Source organism: Lepidothrix coronata, unplaced genomic scaffold (genome assembly GCF_001604755.1).
Source record: "Lepidothrix coronata isolate B3197 unplaced genomic scaffold, Lepidothrix_coronata-1.0 Scaffold107, whole genome shotgun sequence".
Lineage (NCBI taxonomy): Eukaryota > Metazoa > Chordata > Aves > Passeriformes > Pipridae > Lepidothrix > Lepidothrix coronata.
Genome location: NW_016690287.1, coordinates 885540 through 907808, shown reverse-complemented (window position 1 = coordinate 907808; position 22269 = coordinate 885540). Strand labels below are relative to the sequence as shown.

Below are 22269 nucleotides of genomic sequence, written 5' to 3'. Positions count from 1 at the left end.
AGAGACTGAATGTAGCAAGAATTTGAGCTTTTTTAATTAGCTTGCAGTGCTGAATGGGAAGTACTTTCCAAATAGACACGTGTGAGTTACCTGAGTTTAACATACAGCTCACACAGCAATGGTAGTAGATGACCACGTTTCAGATGTTATTTTGGGGGTTGTATATGCTTGTGGAGGACACCAAATGGAAAACCAGGTGCATTTCCAGTCAGTTATATGTATCTGTATGTATATCATCTGCCAAACTGGATGGTTATTTCTGTATGAATGTCATATCTCGAGCTGCAAAATCTGTCATCATAAAAATTATTTAGGGAAAAAACCACCAACCAACCCACAAAACTGTATCTGGTTGTGTATTAGGTTTTAAATAACTGAAAAACACTTCAGTTTCCACTTCATGGTAACTGTTTTCTCATCACAGAAAAAAAGTATAAAATACAAGTCTTTTTTTTCTCCTTGCTTGCACTTGAAGGTCTAAATTGTAAAAGTGCTGCAGCACGGTGACATTTGGAAATCTTGGCAGATTCCAGCTTTGAAAAGGTTTTTAATATGCTGATAATCTTCCATATTAAAGTTAGAAAATTACAGCACACTTACCTACACAGAGTTATTTAGCAGGGGAAGCCCAGGGTTTTGCTGTGTCACTTTGGGTTTTGTTTCTCTTGGTGTTTTTCTTTTAAGGATGTCAAGTCTTGATGGATGAATACATGCAAAAATATCTTATTCATCTGTTTGACGATTCTGGGGAATAGTGCAACTCATCTCAGTAAAAGTTAGATATTGATTTTCATCAGGAAATAATTCCCAGACTGAATTTAGATGGTCTGAATCAGAGCTGTAGGTGGCTACGTGGATGTAATACATTAGCTTGCAGAAACCTGTGCTTAGGATAATTTCATTAATGCATCAACTGGCAATTTCTGTGATACAGTAGTGTGGTGGTGATATAGTGCAGATGCAGAATTGATATAATATTTATGATTTACGTGATTTGGAAGATGACTATTAGCATAGAAGTTCCTTTGTAGCTCTGACTCTTCATGTAGGTGGTTTGGCTCCCAACCCAGAACTAAAAGCAATGAGCTGTGGGAAATGCTCTTTAAATTCGCTTGTCATGAATAGAAGAACTATTTTCTGTGTCATTACAGTTTGCAAATAAATTCTAATGTTGAAGTTAGATAAATTTTAATGTTTCATTTTACTGAGACGTTTATTGTACCTGCTTGACTTTTTTTTCCTTAAAGCTTGGTAAGTTAAATTTTATTACCAGTTTTATCACAGAGATGTTTTTTGTTGGTTTTCTTTTCGTTTGGGTGGTTTTTTGTTTGGTTTTGTGTGTGTGTGTTTGTTTGTTTGTTTTAAATGTAATTTGGGCTTGGCCAAAATGGGGCAGTTACATCAGACTGTCTTCAAAGATGTTTAAAGTGCATTGTGCTTTTTTGATATATATCATCATCATCATAAACCCTATTGAATGTGCTAGTAAATGGGAAAAAATGGAGGAACTATGCATAAAAATGAGGTGCTGGTAGCATTTTAGGTTTGGAATCATTTTGCTGTTCTGTTGACTGAAGTTTAGAATTGTGCATAAACTTCTAATTTGCTGCTTTTCTTCAGCAAAAGAACCCATCCAGCTATACTTATAAGTTAATCAGGATGAAGTGCTTAAATCCTTTCCAGAAAAAACCCCGAACAGGGAGTGGAATGAGAGGCCTTTCTTAAATATGGGTCTGAGGATGCTTATTGCATGTGTTAGCTTTATCATGATTGCTGCTTTGAAGCTTTCTGGTTTCATTGGTTAAGTGAATAGAACCATGGGTTTAGTGTGGTGATGGCTGGACTTTTCCAGTTACTTTTTCCAAGTATAGGAGGAACATTCTTGCTCTTAAGTTTCCTGTTCTCTTGCAGGATTAGGTTGGGGGGTTTTTTAGAGGAGAAAAGGACACAGTTTAAACCTTAAAGTATTTCTTGATTTAAATGTGTGGGTACCTAATACAATCTGAAGGAGGAGTATATTGATGTATTTAAAGCTTTTTGTCACCAAGCCAGGTGATTGAAAGAAACTCCTGGCTTTGTTTCTAAACTGAGCCACTTATATTAGCCTGCCTGTTTTACTGGGGGAAGGGGGTTACGTGTTCCTTCTGGTATTGGAACTCTTATTTTATCTGAATAATACAATCCCCAAAGGAACACAGACTGTGAACATTCAGTGTGATCTGTATTTTCCCTTATCCAGCTTTAGAAATAAATTTTCTTAATTAAAAGAGTGAAATCCACCACTCTGCCAGAAATTTTCTAAAGCTTAAAGTACGGTGTTTTCTTTGAGAGGTGGAAAGAAGAAGGGGCAAATTTCTGATTTCATTTGAGCATTGAAATAGTTTGGAGCAATGATCATTCAACAAATTCTTCACCTCAAAATACCTTCTGCCTAATGAGGAGAACTATGAACAACATTCATGGTGAGGCATTAAAGCTTGTTCACACTTGCTTTTGGGGAAGCTGATGAATTTACTGCTTGTCCTTAACATTTTTATTTGCCTCATACATTGATCTGTTTTCATCATTTAGAACGTTCTTTTTTGCAAAACACTGAAAACACGTATTTTGTGAAGACCATGTTTACTTCTATAAAATACATACTGTGGGATCAAGCTTCTAGCTTGGCATTAAATCATTAAAAACTTAGTTATGCAGCAATGCCAGTCATTTTCAGGGTCAAAACTCGCCAAGTAAAGAAGAAAATACATTTTATCTGAAGTTGTTCTACCAATATATATTTTGGCTGGTGCATTTACTGTTCCTTTAAAATGCATAAAGTAGGCTGAATTGTTTGGTTTGGATGGTTTGGGCTTAATTATCACCAGGAAAAGGGCTTGGGGAGGGAGGAAACCATGGCAGGCTTGTTTTGCTGACTTGTCATTGGCAGAGCATCCCCATTCTCCCTGCCTGAGGCAGCCAGGGATCAGGAGCACGTTGTGTTAGCACATCGTATAGTCAGCAGTCATTGGGAAACTTCCCAGCCCAAGGCAAGAATACAGTCAAACTCCCTACATTCATACTCCATGGAAGAGTTATTCAAGTGACACTTTTGTTTTCAACTTTCAAAACTGACCTTAGTCCCCATTTTTCATGTAGAATGTAACTGGTGAGTTGTTGTCTTCCTTTTTTAAACCCAGCCTTCCACTGTTAAAATTCTTCGCTTTATGAGATTCAAAAGGGATAGGAGGAGAATTAATATTCATTAACAGCTTCAAAGGCTCTGTCTTCAGGTGGCTTTTTTATTGTAATGTCTGCCATTAAAGAGTTGTAAATACACCTCTAGCCAGTAGCCTGTGCTAGAGATTTCATTTGCCACACTGATCAGAGCAGGCATGCACAACAAAAGGCTGATAAGGGGTTAGAGCTGGTCTGTGATACCTGTTCTGTGAGCTACACAGTGCCTGGAGCTTTAGTGGGCACCAGGAATCTGGGCCTAAAGCAAACAAACAAATAAATATTGGTATTTTCAACCAGGAACAACCAGTGCCACGTCCAGGGTGTTGGTTTTTTTCCTCTTTTATAGTACCGGTGATAAAGAATTGTGCTACTATAAACCTGCTGGCCAGAAACACGTTTCAGAACTTGCCACACTTCATAGCTAGGAAAGGGAATAAACCCATGTAGAGGTTGGATGCCCATAGAAAGTGCTAGAAAATTGGGGTTACCAGGAGGAAACCGTTCTGAAACAATTTAGTGTCAGAAGGTACATAACATGTGGAACTGTATTGAGTAGCTGCAGAGCTGTAAAAGTTTTGCATCGCATTGTTAGTTTATAGATCTGGAATACCCCTGGAATTGCTGATTCTGCAAACAGTCTATGAACTAACAGATACTGTAAAAATATATTTCTTTACAAATCCTCTGTTTTATACTCTTGAAATGTAGCCTAAAATCTGATTTTTTTGATACAACGTGTAATCCAGAAAGGAAAAAAAAAAATGAGGGAAGGAGTTTTCACTTCTGGGTTTCAGATGAATATTCCCTGCCTTGCAAATCTCTTCCTTATGTTCATGTTTTCTGCTGGTAAGAGGAGAAATGAGTAATACTCCATATGGTAAACTGCAGTTAATTTCACTTGTTTGGATATGATTTTACTAGTCCTTTAGAATTGTTTCCAAAGCCAGATTCAACAGAAGAAAAACTTAGGCATCTAAGTTTCTAAAGAAGTTGATAAAAGATGGTGTTTCCACCCAACACAGATGATGGTATTGGATTTTCTTTGCCCTTTAAAAATTATGTGAAGTGACTGACATTGAGTGTGATGTCTGCCATCCAAGTGTCCCTCTGTCCCTGGCCTCTTGCTCTGACACAAATGAAACAAACTGATTTGGCACTTTTACATAAAGTGTTTCTTAATGAAATTACTCTTGATCAGGATGTTTTTTCATTACCCTTAGAAATGTCTAGTACAGATGAACTGCTCTGATACTGAAAATGTCACTTTTGCACTTTGCCAGCTTGAGGCTGAAGATGTAGTTACACCAAATAATAGTCAGCTGTTGTCAAAAAAGCTGGTTTTCTCTCCCCTGGCTGCACCCTCTCCTGTGGTCCTGCAAGGAAGGTCAGTGCCATGGAAAACAGTTCATTTTGAAGTTGTGTGAACTGGATCACCCTGTGGCTGCCTGAGCCCTGGTGCCAGCACAGGAGCAAAGGGTGGAGTGGGCTGGTGGTTCTGGTGGAGCTGGCCATTTTCTCAAAGCAGTTGTGAGAGTGGAGCTCCAAGTCCTGGCTTTGAGCAGAAGAGGTGGACCTGCAAACAGGTCCAGCCTGCTCAGGTGGTGACAGCAGTCTCAGTTGCTTTGGAGGGGCCAGGCATATGGAATTCCAGTGCAAGGAGTATGTGGCACTGAACCTGAAGCCTGGGCTGCCTCTATCCCAGCTGCACGTTTGTGGGCTATATTTTGTATATAGCATCAAAATACTTCGTATCACAGCTGTCCCTGCATTATCTTTGTTTCAATGGTCTCTGGGAGGTGTGTGAGTGTGTGTCCTTCCCATCAGAAAATTCAGCTGTTGGCGTTAAAGCTCGAGAAGTCGTCGCTGATGCTGTTAAGATTGTGTTTCTCTCAGTATGTGAGAGAGCAGCCTCCCAGAGCTGGCCAAAGATGGCTTGCATGGAGGCTTTGAATGGCATGCCACAATTCCAGCAGCTTGGAGCCTCCCAACAGCTTGAAAAAGCCACCTGTGAAAAAAAACAGCTCCCAGATTCTGGCTCTCACTGAGGTATGAATTTAATGCAAGGAAATGCTGGCAAGGTCATGAAGGCATCATGTCTGTTCAGCAGGAGGTGTTGTCCTGTAGCTTTTTCTGCTGCAGTTAACCTGTGGTTTAACCTTGGAAAAGACAACCTGGTGTGCCATTTTCTGGAGTGGAATGTGTTGCCGGGTCAGCAATAGCCTTTAATAAAAATTAAGTGTTATTTCCATTGGATCGTGGGATAAGGATACAGTTGTGAGAGTCAGGATGTAAAACTAAGGGACTACTGAATTATAATTCTTTTTGCTGGATATGTTTCCTGCATAGCTGTCAAATGTGCTGACAGTTCATTTTGTAAATAAACTGCAGTTGTTCCTTTGCATTTATGAGGTAAAAGGATAATGCAGAACAATCTGTGTAGGTGTTGAAACCGAAGATGTGAAAATACAAGGGGAGGCAGCCAAGAAATACTTTTGTCAAACGAAAATCTCTAAACTGTCTAGAGCCAATGGTTTGATTAGATGAGACCAACAGACATCAAAGTGATTGACAGTCTGCATAGAAGCAGTGGGTGGTAGATGTAAACTCATGATGAGATGGGGTACTAAAATTTCAACAAGTAAATTAAATAATAATTTATCCAGCTCCCTAAATGTCCTTGTTCTTGTGGTACTTATTTTGGCCAATTCACCTTTTAAAATACCTAACTGTGTGCATGAAGCACATTCTAAAAAGCAAGTCTTTTTCAGTGTAGTGCAGTCATTTCCTAAAAGATAACACTTGAAATAATTCATTTGTGTTTACCAATTACGAAATTTTTTTTATTTATTTAAAAAGGCCAAATTGCTTTAATTAGAGAGAAAGTGTTACTCTTCATCTGTTCCACTTCCCTAATAAACATGGTGTTGCTGAAGTTGTCGTGAATTGTCGCTGCCTCTTCAGCAGCCTGTCTAAATTGTGGTTTTTGTCTATTTTATAAGAAACTTGGCATTGAGATGGGAAAAAGTAGCAAAAACATTACGTAAATGAAATAATATTTAGTCTTGTATTCAAGTTGACTTGCTTTTTTTGCTATTTCTTAGGTAGGCTGCTTCTAGAAATCAGTGGATCAGAAGCATCCCATACTTCTTTATATGGAAGTATCCTTTTAACTGCCTTTCATTTTTAATTTTCTTTTTTTAAACTAAGCTGGCTTTTTTGAGATAATTTTGGGGAAGATGTTTGAATGATGTAAAAAAACTCTACACATTTAGGAATCTTCTTAAGTATTAGACAACATCATTTGATTAACATTACCATAATGGTACTAGCTTTTTCTCTGTGTATTTTGAACTAACAGAAAGATATTCCAGTATCTGGGGTCCTGCCAGTTGTGATGATGTGTATAATAAGAGATGAGAGAAAGCAAATTAAAACTGTGTTTGGAAGAGCGTTTGTTATTTGGGGTTTCAGGTTGGGGGGTGTGTTACATGAATCTGACTAATCGCCTGTTACCTAACCTTGGACATTTTCTTTTTAGACCAGTCATCTAAATTGTAGAACTACAGAATCACAGAGTGGTTGGAAGAGACCTCAAGGGTCATCCAGTTCCCCCCTGTCATGGACAGGGACACCTTTCACTAGATCAGGTTGCTCAAAGCCCCATCCAACGTGGCCTAGAGCATTTCCAGGATTGGGGCATCCACAACTTCTCTGGGCAACCTGTTCCAGTGCCTCACCACCCTCACAGTAAAGAATTTCTTCCAGATATCTGATCTAAATGTGCTCTCTTTCAGCTTGAAGCCATTCCCCTTTGTCCTGTCACTGCATGTCCTCGTAAATAGTCTCTCTCCATGTTTTTTAGGCTCCCTTCGGGTACTGAAAGGCTGCAATTTGGTCACCCTGGGGCCTTCTCTTTTCAAGGCTGAACAATCCCAATTCTCTCAGCCTTTCCTCAATAGGGGAGGTGCTCCACTCCTCTAATCAACTTGGTGGCCTCCTTTGGACTTGCTTCAACAAGTCCATGTCCTTCCTGTGCTGGGGACCCCAGGGCTGGAGGCAGCACTGCAGGTGGGGTCTCACCAGAGGAGCAGAGGAGCAGAATCCCCTCTCTCACCCTGCTGCCCACACTGCTTTGGATGCAGCCCAGGATGTAACTGGATAGATGCTCCCACTGCTCCATTTTGTGCCTGGTAATAGAGGGAGGGCACCAGTCTCCAGTTCCCAGCGGTAATTTGGCTCTGCCTGTTTCCATGGCAGATTTCTCAGCCCTTTTCTTGTTGCATAAAACTGCGAGTTTCCATTGCTTTTTGATCGTACGTATCAAACCAAGGAATTAATGCCACAGTTTAATAAACAGCACGGAAGGATGGATTCAGTGCTGCAAAGGGCTGGTTTTGCTAATTACTGGCAGGTATTCTTAGCACCAACAATTAGGTGTAGACAGCCACTTATCTCTGACAATGAGAGTTAAACTCAGTACAGCAGCAACGAGGCAGAGATGGATCAGACGGTGGGTCCATCTGGCCTGGCATTCCCTCCTTGAGAGGGACTTGTGTCGATGTTTAAGATGAAGTTGTGAGAGGAATTAGCACCACGTCAAAGTGTGATACTCTTCAGTGGTTTTTTGTGGCTAATACAGTTGTTTTTTTCTGAAAAGCAGTGTTTGCTGAGGCCTGCCTAATTTTTAGAAATACTTGAAGCTAATAACATGAATAGTAGGGAACAATTAATTTAAAACCAAATAAAAGAGGGGAAATGTGGCCTCTTGGCAGTCAGATCAGTTCTCAAGGTTTCCCCACAAGCCTGATTGGCTTCCACACCCCTAGATTAAAATATATCTCCACCAGGATCTGAAGTCTGAAATATAAGCAAAACGAACATTAGGTGTGAATGTTTGAAGAAAACAATGTAGGTGCTTTTTTAAAGGTTGTGAGTATGCAGAGAAAATCCTGAGATAATTTCTCATCTACTTGTGATGTCAGACAAATCCCAAACAAATTTTATTTGTTCCTTTATTTATTTCAGTCTTTTGGAGCCTTCTAAAACAACTTGCTGCTATTCTTCTAAGGCAGTAATATTATTATTTTTCTGAAGTGATCAGCTCCTGAAGCTGTACCCAAATGGGCTGAGGGAAAGGAGAAAGCTGAGCAAGGCTCAGCTGTGCCCTCGGACCTGGGAGATGACAGCTGACACGTTCAGTGTTCCAGTTCAGTGCCACACTTTATACCCCATGTGTCTCTGCACTTGAACTTTACGTCACAAGCAATGAATATTTTTAATAGAGTTTGTACTCTTTTGTCTGAGATGAATGCAGGCCCACACATGGTGTAAGCTTCAATTAATTATCCTCTGGGGTCTGGTGCACATATTTGCATATGCTCTATCAGTGGACCACCAAGATTATTCAATTAAATCCTCACAATGGCTTTAAAAAGGCCAGTGATTAAAGCCTTAGTGATGTCTGTTCATTTATAAAATAATTATTTTTATAAATTTCAATCGCTACCCTTATTTCTTCCAAAATAGGATCCATCGTGAGAGACAGCTCGAAATATAGGACGTGCCTGAATCAGTACCACAATTAAAACTGATATACAAGGGGATGCTCCAACATTTGAGCTGCTTCCTTCTGTCAAATTTTTAAAAGGAAGATTTCTAATCGTTTCTCAGATGGATGTATTTACTTTGCAGAAGTTTGCCTGACAGTTTTCTTATCTCAGGAGATGTCTAGTTATGACCTAGTATTTTTTTATATAAGTGCTTGATAAGCATGGCTTTCTTTTAAAAGTTTTACTGGGTTATTAATAGAAATGTGGTTTTATTTAATAAAAATGGCTGTTTACTAGAGATGTAATTGTGTAACTATGGCAACTCCCAAGTATTGGATAAGTGATCAAGAAATCATGGAAGTCATGAAGCTATCTGGAGACAGTGTAATGTTACACTTCGGTGTAACCTTGGCTAAGATGAATAAGGGTTTTGCTGCATAGACAGATAATGATGTGATTCACATAATCTTAAACAAACAAACAAACAAACCCAAAACAACCTCAACATACACAAAACAAACAAACCAGAGTAATGCTAAGGGAAAGATATCTGTAGAAATCTCCCCAAAGGTAGAAAACTTTTAAGATAAATAAGGTATATAACTACTTCAGTTAATGAATATCAGATTTTGATCCTGATTTGCTTATCTGGATTTGCAAAGCAACACAGTGTGGTTTTACCAAATGCCTCTTGAAATTCCGCTGTTGAATTTGAGGTAGTAATTGACTGAAATTATGGGGGTTTACTATTTATATATATATATATATGTATATATATATATAATCTGTAATTCAATAAATTAAGGAGCTTTACTTTTTTGCAGTTCTGTAGCAGGAGTTTATTGAACAACTGTGCTGTAACTTCTGCAGTCATTCTTTAAAGGCTGTCACTGCTGCAAGTATTTTGAGACTAAACTAAACAAGGTTCTGAGTTATATTATACAAGAGTAAAAAAACTACTAGACATCTCATACCTTTTAACAAATAAACAGGCAGTCTTGAGTGGAGGTGATTGGCAGCTGAGATCGAAGGAGACCAACAATGGAAGCAAGGTGGAATCTGAGTTTTGTTAGAATGCACAAAATAGGGGTTTTTTGACTAGCAGGTAATTGTATACTGTTACAGAAGAGTGGAAAGTAGGGAGAGGGAGAAGGCATGATGGTGAAAGAACTGAAGTCGTTACACAGAAGGAGTGAAGTTGAGGAAGGAACTACATGCACAGCTAATCATTTTGTGGTCCTCTGGTTTGTTAACTGGGAAAAAGGGAAAGGCAGAGACAAGGCTTTAGAGTGCTTAAATACTGAAAATGGAAGAGTCATGCAGTAGATGATGGACATACATTCTTTTGTCTACTCCTTAAGCAAAAAACCCAAGCCCAACACCCAAACCCCACACGATATGGTAAAAACTGGGATTAAAAAAAATTGATACATAATGTGTAGGGGACAGATCATTAATAAGAGAGGTATAAATATGGAACAGTTATAACAATTTACTAAATACTAGATTTTATAAAGGGGAATTGCTGGCTCTTCTGAAACCCTCTGTATCAGACAGTGCTTCAAACTGGTTGAAAGAACTGAAGTGAGCAAGTGCTTGTAGGATTTATTGTTCTTGTTATCGAATGCACAACTGTTTCCAAATGAAACCCAAAGTTTTCTTGTTTTTCTGTGTCCTCTGATTACCAGATCCATTGAGATCCCTTTTGAACTTTAAGTGGAGAAGGGCCTGGGCCGAGTGACAGGACAGTCAAAGTTGTCAGTGCTTGAGAGGTGTAGAGAAGTGACAGGGATGCAGGTTGTCCAAGCCAAGTGGAAGTTTAGACATGGCAGAGCAGCTTTTCTCAGGGTGTACTAAATGGAGACATCTTGAGTTCTTTAAGCCACGGAGCTTGCAGAGAAGCCTGACCCAAATCAGACTTCGTCTGGGAATACTTTTCGACAGAAAGATTTGCTTTTTGCATTGGCCTTATATTAATGTATTTTAAAATATAAATACACATATATGGGTATTAAACTGCTTAAATTGTCCGCATTCACTTTTGTTGTAGGTATCTTTAGCACTTTTGTTTCAAAACAGAATTCTTGAAAAGCATGTTAAAATTGGGAAGAGCAACTGTTATTAAAGCAGCTTTCTCGTGTAAAATGTCTCTAAATTTCATGCAGTGAAATGGAACCATAAGTCAAAATTGCTTTTTGAGTTCCTACTTGTGTTGTCTAACACTTGCTCAACTAGCTGTACGTTTCACTTACGCTCCTAATAAATCATGAAGGCCAAGGCTTGCATAACTGAGCTTAGGGATATGTGGTTGAGATAATTTTCTGTCTAGTGAGCTTTGAAAACATTAAAAAGTTGGTATGTAGCTATAAAAGCGTTTGCTGAAAGTTTTTATTGAATTTGATGCTTATAGTTGTGGAGGGTGACTAAGACAACTGAATTCTCTCTAATTTACTTGGTGTGATGAATTGCTCCTCATAGTGTGGTACAGCTGTGATCATGCAGCCAAAGTTTGTTTGGCCCTTGTCAATTCAAACCAAGTGTATTTCTCATTCTGAAAACCTGTAATATAGTATGTGTAAGAAAATGTGAATTAGTAGTTTTTAATTAACTCCTCTTAGTGAAACGTACCAGTTTATTAGTGTGATAATCTGAGTGGTCTAACTCCACCAGCAGAAAGAACTTTCTCTTTATATTGGAACAGCTTTATTTTTTTGTATTGAGCGTGGCTTTTTGCCCTCTCTACAAGTTAGCTTTTACTACTTCTGCCCTCTCTACCTCTTCAGGGGAGGCTGCAGGGTCCCTCCTGCATCAGTGAAGTGACATTCCGTGCAGCATCAGCTGATCAGACACCTGCTGTCAGTCTCCCTGGAATCACAGAGTGGGTCAGGTTGGAAGGGACTAGAGTGGGTTGTCTGGTACAACCTCCCTGATCAAGCAGGAAGAGGCAGTAGCAGTCAGACTGGAAAAACCCAGTGGTGCTTCTGGTCCACAAGCCACCTGCTGAGCCATGCTACTCCAGATCCCCTTCCTCCTTAGAAAAATACTGTGGGTTTTCACTTCAGAGCTGTTATGTTACTGTAGTCGTTGGAAGCTTTCCAGTTAGTCATTTTTACTGCAGAGTAATACTTAGAGAATTGAAAATTTTCTTCATCTGCAGTGCTATTATCAAGGTACTATATTAGATTCTGTGCCCGGGGCTTAAAATGTGTGTAATGAAGTGTTACATAAATTGATGACACATGACAGGTGCATTTCACAAATTACCACGCTTCTAGTTAAAGGTGTTTGGCTTTTGGGGCCTTTACCGAGTACTTTATAAATTCCCAAATATTTTATTCCCAGTATTTTATAAATTCCCAAATATATTACCTGCAGAGTGAAGGACACCTCCCACAAAGTTTTGGGAAGCCTGAAAACAGTAACTTTTTCTGACAATAGAGTGTTTGATTAGAAAAAACCAGTCTCTTATTAAAAGCTTCTCAATCTGTAATACAGAACATGCTATTTTAGCAAGTATTTCATCCTAGCATTTTGAAAGAGTTTTTAAATATTTGCCCTTGCTTACATAAACTTAGTTTTACATTGGAAATATGGCATGAGAGCATATTAATCATATCTGCTCAAGCGAGAAAAAGCTTTGTTTTTTGCATGAATATTTCGCTTGGTATATAACTGTGGGTTTACGATGGTCCCGTTGAAAGGAAGGTTTATAGTTTTGGGGCAGTACTGCTTATTCTTCTGGAAAATAAAAATCAATAATAAATGAAAAGCTGGTGTACAGTGAGTTGTATAGAAATGTTCAGGTGCTTTCTCATTGCAGCAGCAGCAAGGATACCAAAACGACTATAACTGTAACTGTCATCACCATGGCTGGGCTTCGCGAACGGAGATTTGGGAAGGGCTCTACCCACATTTGTTACAGGCACGCTGGTGGCTAAAAAGGCCAATACAAGGTAGACAAGTCCAGTTGCAAAAGGCACAGCAGAAAGATTCCTCAGGTGGAATATTCTGCAAGACACGATTCTTTCTGTGTTGTCCTTTCTCCTCAAGGGTGATCCTGCGTGTGTTCTCTAAAGAAGCAGCAGCATTATGGATAGTGTGTCTCCAGACCTCCTGATTGGAGGCCAGAGTAGACCAGTTATGTTGATCAGTATGGCCAAGGCTGAGATGTTGTTTCAGGGAGTCCTTGTATCTCCTCTTTGGGGCTCCTCTCTTGCGGCAGGCGGTGGCAAGTTCACCATAGAGCAGGATCTTAGGGCGGGGGTGGTCCTTCATCCTGGAGACGTGCCCTGCCCATCACAGCTGTGTTCTCAGCAACATGGCCTCAATACTTGGGACTGCTGGTTGTTCTAGAACAGATGTATTGGTCACATAATCTGACCAGTGGATGTTTAGGATTGTGCGGAGGCAGCGTTGATGGAAGCGTTCTGGGAGACGCAGGTGGTGGCAGTAAAAGACCCGTGATTCAGATCCATATAGAAGAGTAGACAACACTATGGCTCTGTAAACACTGATCTTGGTACTTTTCTTCAAGTGTTTATTTCACCAAACTCTTTTATGAAGCTTTCCGAAAGCACTATACGCCTTTGCTAACCTGTTGTCTATCTCCCCGTCAATCTTACCATCCGAGGAGATGAGGCTGTCTAGGTAATTAAACTGCTGGACTGATTTGAGCTCTGATTGGCCAATGGTGATATGGGGATGATGGAAGACTTCCTGAGGTGCAGGTTTGATGGAGAACTTCTGTCTTCTTCAAGCTGACTTCCAGCCCAAAGAGCTCAGCAGCGTCTGCAAAGCAGGATGTTAAACGCTGCAGAGCTGCTTCTCTGTGGGCGACAAGGGCGGCATCATCAGTGTAAAGCAGCTCCTGGACACGATGGTTTAAGGTCTTGGTGTGGGCCTTCAGTCGCCTTAGGTTGAAAAGGCTTCCATGGGTACGATAAGGAGGGCTCAAAAGGAAAGTCTACAGAATTGACACATTGCAGAAGAAATAAACTCATAGACCAGAACGGTGGCAGCAGCAAGTAGAGTTTAGGTGTTACACTGTCTGCCAAGAAAATTGGTGGGATTTTGTCTGCACCTTCCCAGGCGTGTGCACACACAAAGGGTTAGAAACACTTTGTTCTTTAGCAGCACATGTGAAGTGTTACAGGTCTGTCAGCACTTTGCAACTGGCTGTCTCTTTATACCCTCTCTCGTTCGGGCTCCCTGATGTTAAGTTACCAGACTCAGATGTTTTGTGGTAGAGCCAATGCAGCCTGGTTTCCAAACTTGCTGTTTAAAAAGCTTAATTGAAAAAAGGCTCGTAATTCTAGGGTATGATAGCACTGGCAAAAAAGTGCTTGCATTTGCTGTTTACTGTGCAGTGTGGCATTACAGATTTAGTAAAATAGAAGAGTTAGTACAGCCACAGACCACATCCTTGCTAACAGTTGTGTAGGGACTGCATTTACTTAAATTTTTCTCCTCTTTGTTAGATAACTCTAAGTGGCTGCATTTATTTCAATTTCTTATGCTAGAAAGCGAGCAGACGTGGTAAAAATTGCTGATTTGATTTGCCCTCCACCCCCCTTGCCCAGTTGAGGAATGAAGGGCTTCACAGAAGCAGAATAAAGCTGGCCTAGACTTGTCTTATGTTTATTTCCAGTTGAGCCTTACCTTTAAATATCAGTGCAAAAATTTAGCATTAATACAGAGAGGATGACTTCATTGCTCAGGTAATTTTGGTCTGTTTGCCTTATCTGTAATCTTTTAAAGTATTTTGTCATGAAGCAAATACGAAAAATGCATAAAACTGCTTCTCATAAGAAATATCTCTGAGTACATTTGTGATATATTTCCATAATAGAGATTAGATTGTCAGCCTGTAAATCTTACCTAAGGTGGTGTAGAATAAATGTTAGGAAGCAAATATTTGGTGTAGCATTCTTCTGAAATGTGTTCTTCAGTGTTCATTTGTCAAAAGGAAGAGGGTTTCCAAATTAAAGGTATGGAGGCCTGTTAAAAGTTGTGTCCTGGTTTATGATTTGGTTTGTGTTCAGCCTTTGCTTTGATGACCATATTGAGAATGAGCAAATGAGAAGGTCTTAGCATTTAGGAACACATAAATAAAGGCTACAAAGAAAGGGCATGAGAGGAGCTTTGAAGTGGTGTCTAGTTGTAATTCTAGTGGGAGAAAACCAGATGTGTCTTTGGGAGTTCTGGCCCAGCTCTTTTTTTTTTTTTCTTTTGTTTTTCTTTTAAGAGTACAGGGAGCTCAACCAAATCATACAATGGAGAGACCCCAAACCAACTGTCCCCACCCTGGTACTTTGATCTTTGTTGCTCCTTCTGAGTGAACTGCTCTGTTCAGAGGAAAGATGGTCTAGCCCTTCATTTCTAATTGACTTACACCATCCTGTTACAACTGGATTATGTATCTCTCTTTTTGCAGTTCCAACTGCAGTTAATCTGAGTTCACTTCCTATGCAATATATAAAGATGATAGTGTTTCAAAACAGCAACACTGGTCAGAATTTGGATTTTGCTGACTTTTTGAGGTAATGTGTTTTAGAACAAAATACTGGTGCGCAGTATTTTGGGTCAGCAGTCCTGTAAACACAAGAGAGAATGAAAACAAAGAAACCTGCTTGTGTAGGGCTTCTGTTGGCAAGTGCTGCTCCTGGAATGATGCACTCAGTTGCTACTTACAAATAGAATAATATCTCTGAATGATATATTTGAGGGCTTTTTTTTTTTTTTAAGTAGCCTTTGGATCATATTAAAGCCAACAAAAAGATTGCTGTTGACTGTACATGTAGTGAGTAGATTAAAACTACACAACAGGGTTTTCTGAACATGTCGAGAAAATAAGTAAAATAATCCTGTCTTCTAAAGAGATTAGGGGCTCAAGTAATGGAAAGGAGAAAGAGTCGATAAGAAGGCAAATAACATAAGTCAAATTCAAGGTTACTGTCAGCTTCTAACCTGAACAAGATAAATCCTTTTGCTCTGAGGGCTTGTCCATATGCCAAAACTAAGCTATGTGCTAAACTGATGCCAAAGCTTACGGTTTTCAGAGGAAAGGATTGGGAAGGAGAAGTTTGAAATTTCTGGAGAAAAGAGGTCAAGTAAAGTAGGTGCGTGTTAAGTTGGTGTCTTGCACTGAGACAGCTAAAAATGGAACCTGTCCCTGTGTGAAGCTATTTTGGCGTGGTTAGGGTTTTGTGTTGTGGGTTTTCTTATTTCTTTATTGTTGGTTTGGTTTAGTTTGGTTTTGATTCTTCTGTCGTAGGTACCAAGCCACTACTGGAATCAATTGTCTTGGTACATGCAAGAACATATCTCGATACATGCTTTATTTTGCAGTGAAGTGCTTATCTCATGTCATCTTACTCAGTGTGTGTCGATTTTTGAGGCCTGACACATCCTGGTAGCAGATATTAATGAGGAATAGTTTGTGCCATATACCAAGTCTGGAGAATATGCTGATGAATAGTAATGAAATACAGTGGGAATTTTTTCCTGTCTTTGTCTCTAGTGTTTAGCATGCCATTAGTGTGGATCCTAAAATAGTAAGGATCAGTTATGTCCCTCTGTATAAGTGTAGCAGAGTGTATGTATAGTTATCCTGTGTTCTCAAAACATGCTGGTAGGAAAAACTGGAGAGAGAAGGAAGAGGAGTGTTGTTTCCATATACCTGTTGGAGGCTGTATCTCTGAATAAGTAAAAAGGAACACGCTGGCTTCTAGCTGCCTGTGTCAAAGTGAATCACTCTCTTTCCACATAATAAAAGTACAGACACATAAATATGCAGAGTTGAAACTCTGAGTTACACATTGGAGTTTGTATAAAATTGAAATTAGAGTTCTCAGTAAAATAATCCAGTTTATTGCTTTATTTCCCCTGAGATTTATCGATGAGATATATATTATTATAGTGCAATGTGAAATTCTAAGTGTGTGTATGGACCCAGAAATTTATAGATAACTGAACAATTGTCTAAATTGGATGTTGAAGATTGTGAATATCAAATTGTAGCTCGGTTCTGATAAAACTCTCTGCACTCTGCAAGATGGAGTTTAAAACAAATGCCTTAACCTACTGTTATGTGGGAGGGTTATGACAATAATTATCAAGCTTCTCTACACCTTGCGCAAGTATTTTGAGGAGTCTTGTCAAAATATCAGCTGAATTACTGCCAATTAGATGAGTAATGAAAAAGTTTTCAAATGGAAGTATTTAAAATCTATTCAGCCAGTTAGACATATTTACAGTCGTCACACTTAGTTGCACAAGCTGAATTTCCAGTGTTCACTCCTGAGATTTCACTTGCGTCTGAGCCGAAGAGAAAGAACAGGTTGTTTTTCCTTTGCATTGACTTTTTAGGGAGAACTGACTGTGCAAGTCTAGAAAGAAGGTACTGCATATCATGTCTGTGATACGTTTTTTTTACCTTTTTTTATGTAATGTCAGCTACCCCCCTATACATCTCAACATCAGTGTGAGCAGTAAGGAAACCAGTATTTTGTCCAAGAACATTCTGATGTTTTTGGAATACCAACTTGGTGTGTGACTCAAACCTGAAACAAAATATTCTTGAACAGGTTTGTGTCAATGCTTCCTCTCCTCTCACTCTTGTTTTCCACCCCCTCCCTGCTTTCACTCCTGGTTTTATTTGGCCTCCCCTGTACAGTCTTGGAATGTGGGCTCTTCCTGTGTCAGTGTGAGCCAGGTGCACTCACACAAAACTTGGGATGTGTCTCCTCTGTAACAATCCCAAGTATCGGTGGTCCCTGAGCAGAAGTCCTGATCCATTTATTTCTACATTTCTGGATGTCAGCTGATAGCCCCCTGCCAAGGTTTAATTGTGAACAAGACAGCAACATTTTGGCAAAGCTTGCGGAGCACCAGCTCGTCCCCATTGGGTTTTTTTTATTTTTTTTCAGTCTGATGTGAGAGTTTCTGAAATGTCAGAGGGAACAAAAAGAAAGTTTTTTGGAAGTGAAAAAAAAAAGGAATGACCCCAAAATAAAACAAGACCGGGTACTTCCTCAGGAGGGTTTTGAAATCGAATTCTCTTCAATCTGGGTCATTTTTGCTCGAAAGGCATTGTATGACCATGGCAATTAGGAGTGGCACAGAATGTCCTCATATCAACTCTTTCTTGTCCTCTCATTGTAATTGATACATTTCTGCAACAGCAGCTTTTTTAGAAGCTAAACTTAGAATTCTGCTGAATTTAGTACAAAGATAAAGTACCAGCATTTGCTGGCTCATTAGTTACGCTCTGTAACACATTCTGTCCGTTTAGGTATTAGTAGGTTTTTAAAATCCCAGTAGAGAAAGTGCAAAGAATTGGGCTATCTTTCTAATCTTGCATTCTAGGTTTATCTAGATTTATCCATTCATTCACCATGAAAGTAGCGTGAATCTTTTATTAGGCTTTGGTTTGGAGGCAACTTTTAATTAATAATGCTCCATAATTGCAAAATGTTATGATTTAAAGGAGTTTTTTTTAAAAGTGGGGAATGTAAAGATAGTCTTGTTAAGTTGAGGTTGTTTTAAGAAGCAGGAAAGGTAGAGAGCATAACATTTGTGAGATGACTGTGCTTCACGATTTCGAAAGCCAAGATGGTTAAATGAATAGACAATAAAAGAAGTAGGTATTAGGGGTAAAGTGCCATTCAGAGGTTTTGTTATTCTGCACCCCTTCTGCCATCTTGCAACTAAAGCACTTCTTTTTGGTCCAGGCTCATTCTCTGTCCAAGAATATTTTTAAGAGCTGAACTTCTTATAAGAAAAGCATAGTATTATGTGAGGTACCTTACATGAGAAACAGTATCACCACATATTCTTTGCAAAAGTAAATGCTGTCAAATGGAATTACTTTTTTCATGATTTACAGTGCTGATTTCAGATACTGGTGGGTTTGTATTGTATACTTTTTTGTTTATAAATACTTTTTGAAGTGTTAAAAATAAAAGAGGTGAGATAGTTTTGAAACATGTGGATGATATCCACATAGCACACCTGGATTATATCCTCACTGCCTTTTCTTAGTCTGATTTCTGCTCATATGATTTTTAAACACTGAACCATGTTTAAATTTTGTCAGCATACCTCCCTTGCTCTCTTTCCTATGTTTTGGGGCAGGAGAGTTGGGAGAGGTTTGTTGCAATCCAGCCATCCTTGCCTCTCCTAGCCTTGTCGCTGTGCCAGCTGGCAGCTCCGTGCTCTCAGGTGTGCTCCTGGTGTCACTGGGCTGGGATCCTGCCACTTGCATGGAGGGGGTGGAAAAGCCCCCATCTGCAGCAGGCACAGGTTGTAACAGCCAGCTGATTGACATATCTGGTAGGCAGTAAATGACAGAATGACAGATTGCTTAGGGTTGGAAAAGACCTCTGGAGATCAGGGTCACATAGAGCAGGTTGCACAGGATTGCAGGTTTTAAATCTTTCCAGAGGAGACTCCACAACCTCTCTGAGCAGCCTGTTCAGTGCTTTGTCACCATCACAGTAAAAGAAGTTTTTCCTAATATTCAAATGGAACTCCCTGTGTTTCAGTGTGTGCCTGTCACTGGGCACCACTGAAGAGAGTCTGGCCCCATGCTCTTAACACCTGCCCTTCAGATACATGGGTGCATTGATAACATCCCCTCTCAGTCGTCTCTTCTCCAGGCTGAACAGGCCCAGCTCTCCCAGCCTTTCCTCATAAGTCCCCTCATCATGTCTGTAGCCCAGTGCTGAACCCTCTGCAGTAATTCCTTGTCTTTTTTGAACTGAGGAGCCCAGAACCAGAGAATTCCTCCCCTTCTCTTCCTTCCCCTTGGGGGCTGGAGGACTCAGGTCCAGATATTTCTTTCTTGAGTTCAGGCAGCAGCTGATAGTTGTTGAATTTTGGCAATTTCTTCCAAACTGTGAGAGCTGCTGTGGTCTAACAGTACCTGCAGTTCAGGGGAACGAGGTACTGCAAAGTGGGTGTTTTTGTGCTGCTGAGGGTGAAGCTCTGGGCTGTCAGGCTCCCTGACACTTGAAGGTACTCCTGGGATCACTGCAGGGGAGCAGCACTCTGAATTTAAAAGTCACCTGCAAAAGTAGAACCATGATTGTAATTCATCAGTCTTGTTCCAATTGTTGGATATTTGTAGTATCAGAAATTTTAAACTGGTATCTTCATGTTCTAAGGTAGAAGACAGCTGCTTTACAGTAGTGATATTTTATCCTTACAGACCAATTATGTGTGTCTCAGGTTTAACTTGTTTGTCCCTGTCTAGCTGAAATCCTGTTTATGAACACATTAAGATATAGCTGAAGTGAATTATCTATGTTCATATATGAACTAGTAACTCTTTTACTGGCTTTAGTTTTTAAAATGCAAAATAATTACCAACCCAGTGCCAGTGTTTCCTATCTCTTTCCAAGGTATTAATGAAGATTCTTTAACACTTGTTCTCATCCTTTTTATTAATATATATTTATATGCATTGTGTGTGTGCACACAGATGTTGTCATATGCCATAGTGAAATATTCATAATTGTTTTCATTGTACCGATATATTCATTGTACTGGATTTACGTATTTGAGTTGGAAAATCAAAACATCATTGCCTAATACTTTTCTTTATCTCTCTTTCACAGTCATAATGAACGAAAAGTAACCTGCAAACATCCAGTAACAGGACAGCCATCGCAGGACAACTGTATTTTTGTTGTGAACGAACAGTAAGTGCCATCTGTTTCACTCCATAAAATATATGTTTTAAAACCTGTTAATATTGAAGCAAGATTCAGTGAATTACTAATTGCAATATTTATTTTCCCCAAGTCAGATCAGCATGTGTATAGTTTTACTTGATTAAATTACTTGAAAGTAGTATTAAATATTTAATGCTAATTTTTAAGATCAAAACCATAGCCCAAATTAGTTGTATGATAGAAATGCACCATGTTTATGCAGTGTGTGAGTTTCCACTTGTCACTTTACTTATTCTGTAGGTTTAGCAAACGACCTGTATATTATATCATAACCAAATAAACCTCCAAGAAGCAATAAATTTTATGATCACTTGGGGACAGTCACATGCTGTTAATCTGTAATGTTTTCCCTGATAGTTTCTCCTCAGCTGGTTATGTTTTTGGCCAGCTGGGACACTTTCTGAATCACTGGATAACTGCTTGGATTTGCTGTGTCTGCATTAGTTTTGTAGAATCTGGTTGTTGCTGGGTAATCTCTTGAAGCTGTGGTGTAGTGATTTTAGAGTTGATGAGCTTTAAATGCAGTGTAGAATACACAGCAGTGCAAGGAGATACGCATGGAACTCATACCTGACCTCAGGATTTTGTGTGTGGTTGGTTTTTGGGTGTCCTGCTCACCAGCATTGCTGAAACACGTTGTAGGGTGGCGAGAGCGAAAACCATGAGAACTGCAATTTCAAAACCTGCCTGTTCTCACCAAGTGGGGCAAAGCCAGAAGGGCTCTTCGGAGGGCATTCCTTCCCATTTCCATCTCATGCTCATACCTGTCTTTTTCCCTCCCACCAACGCCTTGCACTAACAGAGAAATCCTGGTTTAGAGCAACGCCTTAAAATTCATCTGTTATAAATTTGAGTTTAAAACACAGTGCAGGTAACTTTACAATGACATGTGAATTGCTTTCAGATGGGAAAAGTAGGACACAGGCTGTACTAGGCTACATCTAGGGGTGCTTTTTATTAGCAGTCTGCACACACAGCATGTTCTAGTGCTATTACATATTCTATTTTCAGGACTGCTGCAGCAATGACATCTGAAGAAAAGAAGGAGCGACCAGTAAGCATGATATGTGAAGCAACTAACTATAATCTGACATCAGATTATGCTGCTCATCCAATGAGCCCTGTGGGCAGAGTAAGTCTTTATGTCTGAATAAAATTAAAATTAAAATTATTCAGTTATTCCACGAGGTACTAGACAGTGCTATATATTAGTATCCCACTGAAAAAGAGAAACAGAGGATATATCTCTTCTTCAGGGCACTTCAGCCCTTTCATGTTTAATTTGGAAACTGAAGTGTCTGAAACAAATTGTCACTGTAACTGTAATTTTTATCAGCTAACTTTGATCTTATGACTTGCACACACTTAAATTGTTCACAGAATCTGACCTTTCTAATCTTTGTGAACAGCAGAATCTTGAGTGACTGATGAGGCATCTGGGCAACCATTGTTACAAAAATTGCTCAATCACAAATAATTGACTGGATTTCTCCAGTAAAACAGTTACAGTTGTGTATAAGAAGTAGTTATAAGAGAGGTGGAAGGTGACCCTGTGGTAAACAGCAGCTGACATGATTTGGTGGCACTGGACGAGAAGTCCTCCTTTCATAGGAAAATTCCTGGGGAAAGTTCTGGAGGTTCCCAGGGTCTCCTGAATTTGTGTCTTACTTCTCCATTTGCCCAGCTTCTCAGGGGGTTGAGGTAAATGCCCAGATGTTTTTATCAACTTTTAAGTTTACTGGATAAAGCTGATGAGCCTATTGTGT

The 22269-nt window shown here is 39.5% G+C and overlaps 1 protein-coding gene across 8 annotated transcripts in view; it reads left to right on the top strand.

Moving 5' to 3' along the window:
* Nucleotides 1-22269, top strand: part of PLEKHA5 (pleckstrin homology domain containing A5) — a 167596-nt gene that overhangs the window by 78910 nt on the left and 66417 nt on the right. For all 8 annotated transcript variants that reach the window (XM_017823956.1, XM_017823954.1, XM_017823952.1 and 5 more), the window contains 2 exons: nt 20387-20470; nt 21515-21635. In XM_017823956.1, coding sequence (XP_017679445.1) covers nt 20387-20470; nt 21515-21635 — 205 coding nt within the window. The remainder of the gene's footprint in view (nt 1-20386; nt 20471-21514; nt 21636-22269) is intronic.